At 50.9% G+C, this 11,682-nt stretch overlaps 1 protein-coding gene across 2 annotated transcripts in view; it reads right to left on the bottom strand.

The window, feature by feature from the left end:
• Window positions 1-11,682, bottom strand: part of LOC116951605 (extracellular signal-regulated kinase 2-like) — a 118,109-nt gene that overhangs the window by 73,609 nt on the left and 32,818 nt on the right. For both annotated transcript variants that reach the window (XM_032970368.2, XM_032970369.2), the window contains exons 8-13: window positions 3,863-4,002; window positions 3,381-3,438; window positions 2,815-2,949; window positions 2,208-2,313; window positions 1,693-1,942; window positions 185-276 (exon numbers count right to left, since the gene is read on the bottom strand). In XM_032970368.2, coding sequence (XP_032826259.2) covers window positions 185-276; window positions 1,693-1,942; window positions 2,208-2,313; window positions 2,815-2,949; window positions 3,381-3,438; window positions 3,863-4,002 — 781 coding nt within the window. The remainder of the gene's footprint in view (window positions 1-184; window positions 277-1,692; window positions 1,943-2,207; window positions 2,314-2,814; window positions 2,950-3,380; window positions 3,439-3,862; window positions 4,003-11,682) is intronic.

The following is an 11,682-nucleotide window of genomic DNA, read 5'->3' as shown; positions in this document are numbered from 1 at the left end:
GGTCTGATTTTCGCTTGCAAGTTTCAGATTTACTGCAATGCACCCGTACTTGGACGGGAAAAAGTCTAGGACATAAGTTAAGTTATATTTTTCACTTTATGGTGTTTGTTTTCAGCTACGTGTGATTGCCGTGCAGGGCGTCTAGACGGCACACCGCTAGCATCGACAATGATAATAAGCTGACCTCCAGCGAGCGGGTGAGGGGCGGCCGGAATGAGGGGTCGGAGGTCACAGGGAGCTGCTGGTTCAACTGCACGCAGCTCAGCGCATCTGGACCTGCTCATGCAACACAAAGACACAGATCCCCCGTATAGCCTTTAACAGACTGTTGGGGCAAGTGCTGTTAGCCAGCACCTTGCGAATGCTGGCACAGCAACTTCGATCATCACGGTTGGCTACATAATGTGCGAAAGACGTTCAACGTACATACGTACAGCGCAGGAAGGAGTGGGTGGCCAGCACCACGCCCGGCCAACTTTGTCCCCAAGTGGCAATGTTTACACACCTCATGTTGAGTAGGGCTGACGATGGTTGTGATGATGATTATGATATTGATGATTACAATAATTATGACGATGATGACAGTACTGCTGCTGATGGTGATGGCAAAGATAATGACGATGATGATATGAACAATGACAACAAAGGCCCGCAACCCCCAACCAGGACTCATACTTGTACACGCGTCAACAACAACATAGATGGACTCGTCCATCTGAATAAACTGCCAAATCGCTCTCCGTGGTGCTAACGTTAAAAAACCCGCCACTTTTTTCAAATTTTCTTGCTGTGGTTTTCACATCTGATGATGATTGCTTGTGTTGCAGTCGAAACGTCGTGAGAATTGTATTGTTTTATATTTTTATTATTTTATTGTTTCCCTTCTACGTGACTTTACCGAAAGAACCAAGAATATGAATCCCTGCAGTAACGAAAGCTTTAAATCAAAATGTAAACAATACAAGTTACATTTATATACCATCTAAAGGCAACCATATCTCAAGACTTTACAATAAGATCAAATAAAAGGTAAGACACGTTACAACGATCTTAATATATCTGTACAACAACAAAAACCACCGAGAAATTAAAGAAAATCAGATTAAATGTGATGATGGCAGAAAAAAGCTGAAATTTAATAAAAACTTAAAATGTAACTTTTTCATCTGTGTTTTTTAAATAACTGCATTGATATGCTCTCACTAAATTTCAAACAAGATTCAAAAACGTGGAAAAAGCCCACATGCTCATTTGTGCATTGTGCAACAACACCATCAGCAAATCCAGCAGAACTGCATTGTGGTTCCTCTCATCTTAGGTCACCTTCAAAATAATCGGTGACCAAATGTGATCGACTGGCAGCAGCAGCAGCAGCAGCAGAAGTGATGCAGCGATAGACAAACTGTGATAGACCAGTGTCGTCATAGTTAGGACTCATCAGTACGGTATAGTCACCATTGCCGCTTTAAGATGTTCTGTGTTCAAATTTTGTTTGTTGCGGTTGCACCCGACTTAAGAGCCGCATGGCTCACAGGGCTATGCCTAATAAATGAAACTTGAAAACTTGAACCAGGGCGAAGGCCAACATTTTTGCATCTCCTTTGACACTGACGGTTTTCGGGCCTGTGCTACGATTCAATTGCGATTGGGGTTTTCCTCACAATTTACACATTAGATTTTTTTTTTGCTCACCGTGCCACAGGGGCTTCTGGGAGGGGCTCCCATGCGGGGCGACGGGGCTGCCCTGGCCGCCGCCTGCCTTGAGCAGCTTGGTGGAGGAGGCGACAGGCGACCCGTGGGGGGACTCCCTGTGGAACTCCGCGGTGGACGAGGGGCAGGTCACCTCTATGGGGTCACTGCACAACGACTGCAGGGGGTCCTTGCCGTCCCTTGCGTCACCCCGGCGGAGGTGCTTGATGCTGCCCTTCCTCTCCAGGATCAGCTGTGGGGGAAGGCAGTCGCACACACACACACAATATGCACAAACACAATTATAAAGGTCTCCCACATAGCCTACGTAGACTGTCGGGACAAGCGCTGTTGGCGAGTCTACCTGGATGAAGGCCTCGGACCGGTTCAAATAGTCGCCACTGTTTTTTTGGTCATGAGCGGGAATCGAACTCGGGTTGCCAGTGTGCTAACCGCTGCGCTTCCACTCCGCACACATGCACGCGCACACACGCATGCAAACACGGGCGCTGGCTCACCTCGTACAGGTGGCTTCGGTATTCGTTGACGGAGAGCTGGGTGTTGTCGTCGACGGGAGGAACCACATCGTAATTGAGGGACGGCTCCGTGGGGGGGTCGTGGAACCTGGAGTGGAGGGCGAGGTTGGGGGGGGGGGGCAGTGGGTGGTGGGGAGGAGGGGTTTGGGGGCGGGGAGGAGGGGTTGGATGTGCGGGGCGGTGGGAGAGGCAGCACAAGAGGGTTAAGTGAGCAACGCACCAGCAGTGTCATACCAGCAAACACAACAATACACCAGCAACACACGAGAACCTCCGATTAGCACATACACAGTACATATACACACGAGCAACACGCTCCCAAAATGCCAGTGTCTTACCAGCAGCATGCTCGCAACACGCCAGTGTCATACCAGCAACATCCCAGTGCTATACAAGCAACATGCTTGCAACATGCCAGAATTGGTACGTATTTATGAATCGGGCCGTCGAGTCCACGTTCTGTGCTCCCACCGTTCTGTTCAAGGTGGTGACCGCAGTGGCCACACGCCGACCGAAGAGATTTCCCCCTCGACGTGCTAACAGAGTGGCTCCCCCCCCCTCCCCCCCCACTCCGCACGGTGCTCGTTACCGGCACACGTAGGGGTGCGCGAGCGCCTCGGCCGCCGTCAGCCTCCGCTCGGGGTTGAAGACGAGGAGACGCGACAACAGGTCCAGCGCCTCTGGGGGCGCTCCCCTCGCCAGCTCCCCCAGCGATCGGCGCTTCCTGCGAGGATGGAGATCGCACGCGTGTGCTTAGTTGGGGCTGGAGTGGTGGCGGTGGCGGTGGAGTTCAACATTGGAGACGCAGTACTAGTGGGGGGGCGGTGCTGGCACGGTGGGGTTGGGCATGGTCAGGGCACGGCGCCATTTCTGATGAAGCTCCTGGGCACTTGGTAAAGTTATTCTTTTTTTTCCCGGACGCTCATCCGTTCACAGATATTCAACACCGGTGACGATAATTGTCCAAACCGGTTCTGCGTCTCCCCTAGGGCGACTAAGCCTTAAATGAGTGCCTTTGGGGAGACAAAGGTGGTTGTGTCTCTCGTGCCTTCAGAGGTGCCTGCTAACAGCACTTGCCCCAACGGTTTGTTAAAGGCTATACAGGGGATCTTTGTGTGTGTGTGTGTGCCTATGTAGGTGTGTATGCATACTCACTGAGCCATGAGTCTTTCTACCATTGAACGCCCATAGTCCGAGCTGATCGCCATGAGTTCTGTGGAACACAGCAAAGTACAACTCACATCATTGAGTAACACCGTGTCGCAACATCTCCGTTTCCCCATGTCTCCCCATATCACTGTGTCTCACCATATCTTGCCATCCCCCCGCGTCTCTCCCTGTGTCTCTCCACCTCTTCATGTGCCTCCCTGTGTGTCCCTCATTGTCTCCCCGTCTCTCCATGTGTGTCTCCATCGTGTCTGTCACCCTTGTCTCCCCATCTGTCCCTGTGCCCCCCCTTGTCTCTCCGTCTCTCTCCGTGTCTCCCTGTGCCCCCCCTACCTTTGTCTCTCCATCTCTCCCCGTGTGTCCCCCCGTTGCCTCTCCGTCTCTCTCCGTGTCCCCCTGTGTGTCCCCGCGCTTGCCTCCCGGTGCCTCTTCCCCATGTCCCACACCCCCCCGCCTCCCCCGCCACGTACCGTCCCGTGAAGGTGGCGGCACCACGGCCATGATCCTCTCGAGCTGGTTGATGGTGGACTCGCCGGGGAAGAGCGGCTTCCCCGTGAGCATCTCCCCGAGGATGCATCCCAGGTTCCACATGTCCACGCCCTTCGTGTACCTAGCGTGGCACAACAAAGATAAAGATCCCCCCACATTGCCTTTAACAGACTGTCGGAGCAAGCGCTCTTAGCGAGCACCTGCGTGGGCGGCCAGCAACGACGTCCCGACCGCCTTTGTCTCCCCCGATGTTATTTTTATGCACATTGCAGCAGGGACTACATTTAAGGCTGAGTCGACAAAAGGTGGTCTCAGCACCACCACGATTGTCTGGCTTTGGATCTTGTAACACAGCGACAAAGATTGCCCCCATATAGCCTAACCAGACTGTGAGGGCAGGTGTGAGTACTGTCGCACCTGCCTGTGAACGCCAACACCACACACGAGGTGGTGGTCAACACTACGCCCGACCGAGTCAACCCAAATGCAATTTTTACACACTGCACCAGGGACTACATTTAAGGCTGAGTCGACCTAAGGGGGGGGGTGGCCCAGGACCGGCTCAAGTCAAACAATAGACGAAATACATTCAATCTTGACTTAATGCTTTCGTGACTGCAGGAATTCACATTCTTCGAGTCTTTCGGGTAAAGTCACGGAGATAGGTTCAAATGAATAAAAAGCAATTTTTGGTTTGTTTAATTCTTATTAATTTGAACGTATCTACGTGACTTTACCGAATGACCCAAAGAATACGAAATACATTTTTAATCAATCGCTCACCCCCTCCCTCCCCCTATATTTTGTCTCTCGACAAGCCATGGCCAAGGGTTAGAGGCCGTCCATAAATGACGTCACGCGATTTTGGACGATTTTTGACCCCCCCCCTCCCCCCGTCGTCACACGACGTCACAAAAAGTCAGACTCCCCCCCCCTCAAATATGACATCACGAAGCTCTGCCCCCTCCTCCCCAACAAATAATAAAACATCCTTCAAATCGCTTTAAACTATTGTCATTGTAGTGCGTATTTAATGTGGCGCTGCACTCTGATGTTGTAGGAAAAAAACATTTATTAAAAAGTTTATTTAATTAAGTAGAATGTGTTGTCTAGATTTATTAAAAGTTGCGCATTTTGATGTGACGTCACATTTCTCACCTCCCCCGTCGTCATCACACATCGTCACAAACGTCTGACCCCACCCCCCAGGTGCGTGACGTCATTTACAGACAGCCCCTTACGCGGCTGCTGATGGCCATTACGTCACTAAGCGCACCAGCCCAGCGACACACCACGAGGGGTTAAACAGGGAAAGGTGGGTGGGTCGGTGCAGCGAGATCATCTCGGCACGTCCAATGGGTTGCGTTGCCCAGAGAATCGCTTCGGAATTCCTAGCAGCAGAGCAGCAGGGAGGCTGAACATCCCCCACCCCCCACCCGCCACGTGTTCGGGAACGCCGTCGCAGAAGTGGGCCTTGTAGAACTACGTTCAGAAAATTGCCGTAACAAGAGGCGCGCACGAGGGGGCGCTGTTCGCCTTCGAGCAACCCTCGGTGGAAGATGGGAATCCCCCGGGACGTCGCCGAGAAAATAAAAACCAAACGGCCCCCTTCCCCGAACGATACGAATTGCGACCGGGCCGAATTGCCATTCGTTGATACTGTCGAAACGTAACTTTCTCGATTCGCTCGTGCCGTAACCGACGATGGACGTCCTCCCCCTTATTGAAACGATGCCGCGTTATTCACCGATGCTGTCGCCTCTTGCCACTGACGATTTTGCTCGCGGTATTTATTCATTCGTTCACACCGCCCCCTGCTAATTCACTACCGATGTGCCATTGGATGTTGCCCCCATTCATTGACGACGTTACTTTGTATTCGTCCGATTAATCGATTACATCGCCGATTTTGCCCCTATTCAACCCTGTTTACGATGTCGTGCCTATTCACTGATGGTGCTGCAGATGCTGTGTAATTTGTTATTGCTGCGTTCCTTGGTCACTGATGCTGTGAACGGTGCCTATTGAATGTGGTTCCTATTCAATTATTCATCATCAGCAGCAGCAACGGTCGTGTCTCCGCTGCTGATTTGCTTACATTTCCTATACTTTCAACTCCTGTCGTGGTTCTGTATTGTATGCTGTTGTAGCGTTCTGACACGCCCCTATACTCGACATGTGTGTGAACAAGAGCTTTATATTCTTGGTTCTTTCGGTAAAGTCACGTAGAAGGGAAACAATAAAATAATATAAATATAAAACAATACAATTGATAATTTTATTGTTTTATATTTGTTTACTTTACCGAGAGAACCAAGAATATGAATCCCTGCAGTCACGAAAGCTTTAAATCAAAAGAGCTTTATAGCTCATCGGATTCCTCCAGTACAAATAACTGATTTTCTGGTTCCGATCTCTGACGATCCTGCAATGTAGCAATCCACACGAAACTGATTCCATCGCTCCATCTACCCGGTGGACGACCCTCTAGGAACGCGTTCCATGCCTTGGCTGCCGTTCCGTTATTGCTCTTGACCATCGGTCCCGTTCGAGGCACGACGCGTCCAGCCCAAGCCAGATGCCGCCATCCACCTGCATATAACCCGCGGGGTATACCACTTTTTACAAACAAGACCCTGCGGGGTATATGAAGGTGCGGGCCATCTGAAATTTGTTTTACACAAAACGCTATTTTTTGCGGGGTATATGCGTATGCGGGAAAATACGGTAATTGGTGCCCTTACGCGTGCTGTCTGTATTCATAGCAAAGCTGTCCCCTATTACTTGATGCTGTCCCGAGTAATCGATGCCCGCTGCCCCTTGATCACCCGATGCTATCGGGTTGCTCTTCCTTTTAATTGATGCTGTTTATAATGCCGACTTTAATGTGCGTCTATTCATAGATGCTGACGCTATTTGTTAACGCTGCTCATGCAGTCCTTGGCCATTCATGTTGCTGTTCTTGCTACGTATCCATTGATGCATCTATTCATTGATGAATTACTGTACATTAACTGACGTCGATGTTGTGTCTCTGTGGCTGCTGTGTCTCTGCTTTGTCTCTGTGGCTGCTGTTGTCTCTGCTTTGTCTCTGTGGCTGCTGTGTCTCTGCTGCGTCTCTGCTGTGTCTCTGCTGCGTCTCTGTGGCTGTTGTCTCTGCTGTGTCTCTGCTGTGTCTCTGCTGTGTCTCTGCTGCGTCTCTGTGGCTGTTGTCTCTGCTGTGTCTCTGCTGTGTCTCTGCTGTGTCTCTGTTGCTGCTATTGCTGCTGCTGCTGTGTCTCTGCTGTGTCTCTGCTGTGTCTCTGTGGCTGCTGTCTCTGCTGTGTCTCTGTTGCTGTTGTCTCTGCTGTGTCTCTGTGGCTGTTGTCTCTGTGGCTGTTGTCTCTGCTGTGTCTGTGTGGCTGTTGTCTCTGCTGTGTCTCTGTGGCTGTTGTCTCTGCTGTGTCTCTGTGGCTGCTGTCTCTGCTGTGTCTCTGTGGCTGTTGTCTCTGCTGTGTCTCTGTGGCTGTTGTCTCTGCTGTGTCTCTGTGGCTGCTGTCTCTGCTGTGTCTCTGTGGCTGTTGTCTCTGCTGTGTCTCTGTGGCTGTTGTCTCTGCTGTGTCTCTGTGGCTGCTGTCTCTGCTGTGTCTCTGATGCTGCTGTCTCTGTTGCTGCTATTGCTGCTGTCTCTGCTGTCTCTGTTGTGTTGGCTGCCTCCGCCGTTGCTGCTGCTGCTGCTGTTGCCAGGGCGGCTGTTGCGCGCCTCGCGGTGTTTACGGAGCAACCGCGGCGGTTGCCGGGGAGCCGCGAGCAAAACACGCGGAGCCGCACCAAGCGAGGCACGCACCCATTTACACACTCACTTACACACTTACACACTCACTCACTTACACACTCACTCACACACTCACTCACTTACACACTCACTTACACACTCACCCATTTACACACTCACTTACACACTCACTCACTTACACACTCACTCACACACTCACTTACACACTCACCCATTTACACACTCACTTACACACTTACCCATTTACACACTCACACACTTACACACTCACTCACTTACACACTCACTCACTTACACACTCACTCACTTACACACTCACTTACACACTCACCCATTTACACACTCACTTACACACTTACACACTCACTCACTTACACACTCACTCACACACTCACTCACTTACACACTCACTCACTTACACACTCACACACTCACTCACTTACACACTCACCCATTTACACACTCACTGACACACTCACCCATTTACACACTCACACACTTACACACTCACTCACTTACACACTCACTTACACACTCACTCACTTACACACTCACTCACACACTCACTTACTTACACACTCACTCACTTACACACTCACTTACACACTGACACACTCACTCACTTACAGACTCACACACTTACACACTCACTCACTTACACACTCACTTACACACTCACTTACACACTCACTCACTTACAGACTCACTCACTTACACACTCACTCACACACTCACTCACTTACAGACGCACTTACTTACACACTCACTCACTTACACACTCACTTACACACTGACACACTCACTTACAGACTCACACACTTACACACTCACTTACTTACACACTCACTTACACACTCACTTACACACTCACTCACTTACAGACTCACTCACTTACACACTCACTCACACACTCACTCACTTACAGACGCACTCACTTACACACTCACTCACTTACACACTCACTTACACACTTACACACTCACTCACACACTCACTCACACACTCACTCACTTACACACTCACTCGCTTACAGACTCACTCACTTACACACTCACTCACTTACACACTCACGTACACACTCACTTAAACACTCACCCGCTTACACACTCACTCACTTACACACTCACCCACTTACACACTCACTCACACACTCACTCACTTACACACTCAATCACTTACACACTCACTCACACACTCACTTACACACTCACTTACACACTCACTTGCACACTCACTTACACACTCACTCACTTACACACTCACTCACTTACACACTCACTTACACACTCAGTCACTTACACACTCACTCACTTACACACTCACTTACACACTCACTCACACACTCACTCACCCACTTACACACTCACCCGCTTACACACTCACTTACACACTCACCCACTTACACACTCACCCACTTACACACTCACTCACTTATACACTCACTTACTCACTTACACACTCAGTTACACACTCATTCACGTACACACTCACTCACACACTCACTTACACACTCACTCACTTACACACTCACCCACTTACACATTCACCCACTTACACACTCACACTCACACACTCACCTACTTACACACTCACTTACACACTCACCCACTTACACACTCACCCACTTACACACTCACCCTCTTACACACTCATCACTTACACACTCACCCGCTTGCACACTCACCCACTTACACACTCACTCACCCGCTTGCACACTCACCCGCTTACACATGCTTTACTTACACACTCACTCACCTGCTTACACTCACCCGCTTACAACACACACTCACCCGCTTACACACTCTTTACTTACACACTCACTCACCGGCTTACATACTCACCTACGTGCACACTCACTCACCCGCTTACACACTCACTCACCCACGTAAACACTCACTCACCCGATTACACACTCACTCACCCACGTACACACTCACTCACCCGCTTACACACTCACCCACGTACACACTCACTCACCCGCTTACACACTCACTCACCTGCTTACAACACACACCCGCGTACACACTCACTCACCCGCTTGCAAACTCACCCGCTTACACACCCGTTAATACATCGTTACTTACACACTCGCTCACCCACGTACACACTCACTCACCCGCTTACACACTCACCAACGTACACACACTGATCGCTCTTACGTACTCAGCCACTAACACATACACACTTACACACTCCTTCACTTCCACACTAGTTTGCACACTTACATACTTTACGAACGCCATTCCCCTAACAAACTTACGAACACACTTAAGTGATAACAGGCACACACTCACTTATTGCACAATCACCAATGCACTAACACACTAAATCAATAACACACTCATCTGCACACGAACACACTATTGAATAACCCACATGCACATTCCCGTGCACACTTACAGACTAATTTGTACACTCGCACATATTTACTAACACGTACACACTCACGTACACACACTCGCTGAATAACATAATTACTAACACGTGAACACTTACAAACACTCGCTCGGACATGTGCATACTCACTTGCACACTTCCTAACACACTTATTTACACACTCAATTACATACCCACGCACACACTTACGCACGTGCACACACACACACACACAAAAGACAAAGATCTCCCGCATAGCCTACAGAAACTGTTGGGGAAAGTGCTGTTACCAAGCAAACAAGGGGGGGTGGGGGGTGATGGTGGCCAGCACCGGCCGCCTTTATCTCCCCGGTGCCTGATGTTTACACACCACACTCGGTACGCATTTAAGGCTGAGTCGATCTAGGGGAGGCCCAAGACCAGTTCGGCTATTCACCACTGCACTACCGACCCACCCCCCTTCACATCCGAACACACGTTACAGAGTCACACATAGGAATGTCCGTGAGCGTGCACGTGGCAATTGACGCACACACACACACAAAGTCACAAACGTACTAACCCACAAACTTTAAACACAACCCTTGCGGATACAGGGAGCGGGGGTTGGTGGAGTGCTTCGCACGCTGCGCTATGAACCCGGTAGCCCCGAGGTCAATTCCTGGTCACACGGCTAACGTCGGTGGCGAGTGATGAGCTCGAACCAAACCAAATAGCTCCTAATGCCCCCCCCCCCCAACCTCCTCCTCCTCTCGCACTTTTGCCACAACCAACACTGAAGTACGGATGGTCAAACAGCGGTGGATTAACAATGGGCTCAATGTATTTATTATTATACACAAAGACAAAGGTCCCCCGAATAGCCATAGCCAGGCTGTCCGGGGCAAGTGCTGTGAGTGAGTACCTATCAAGGCCGGGCACGGCGCACGAGGGCGGGTTGTGGCCAGCACCACGGTCCAGCCGCCTTTGTCTTCCCGTGTGTGACGTTTACGCGCCGTGCCAGGTACGGTACTCATTTAAGGCTGAGTTAACCTAACGGAGGGCCAGGACCTGTTCGCATATTCGCCACGGTTATTGGTCGCGAGCCGAAATAAAAATCGGGCACTTTCGGGTTCGGAGAGCAGTGCGCTAACCGCTGCGCCACCACTCCCCGCGTACAAACACAAACCAGCGTGGTGGTGACGTCGCCACAGCGCTTGTGCCAGGCTAGGTCCGCCGTTAAGGCTACCGGGTCAAGTGTGCGAAGGCTCTCGCTGCTGGCAGGAGGTTACGCGTTGAGACCCCAGGTGCCATGGGTTGACTGACTGAGATGCACCAGCTCTGTATACCCCCCTTGCTCTGCCAACTTGCTGAATTTTAGCCGCCCGGCGTTCCGCTCGCTGCTGTGAACGTCGCCTCCTCTGCCCCCCCGCCCGCCGCCGTTGTTGAAGGGCGACCGCCTCCAACTACTGCCCAGTCGACGACCTTGAGAGAGACCGCTGGCACCGGTCATCGGCAAGTCCACTCAGCTCAACATCCTCCTCGTTACCGCCATCGGCCCTCCGTTCTTCTCCTCCAGCCCGTTTCGTCTCCCTTGAGCAACCCGCCGCCCCCCCCCCCCCTCTCTCTTATCCGGCCAAACAGGAGGCCATGCGGGCAACATGAACCCGG

The sequence above is a fragment of the Petromyzon marinus genome, chromosome 43 (genome assembly GCF_048934315.1).
Source record: "Petromyzon marinus isolate PM22_M1 ecotype Great Lakes invasive population chromosome 43, UKy_Petmar_22M1.pri1.0, whole genome shotgun sequence".
NCBI lineage: Eukaryota > Metazoa > Chordata > Hyperoartia > Petromyzontiformes > Petromyzontidae > Petromyzon > Petromyzon marinus.
The sequence above is the reverse complement of the archived record's forward strand: the minus strand, read 5'-3'. Positions and strand labels throughout refer to the sequence as shown.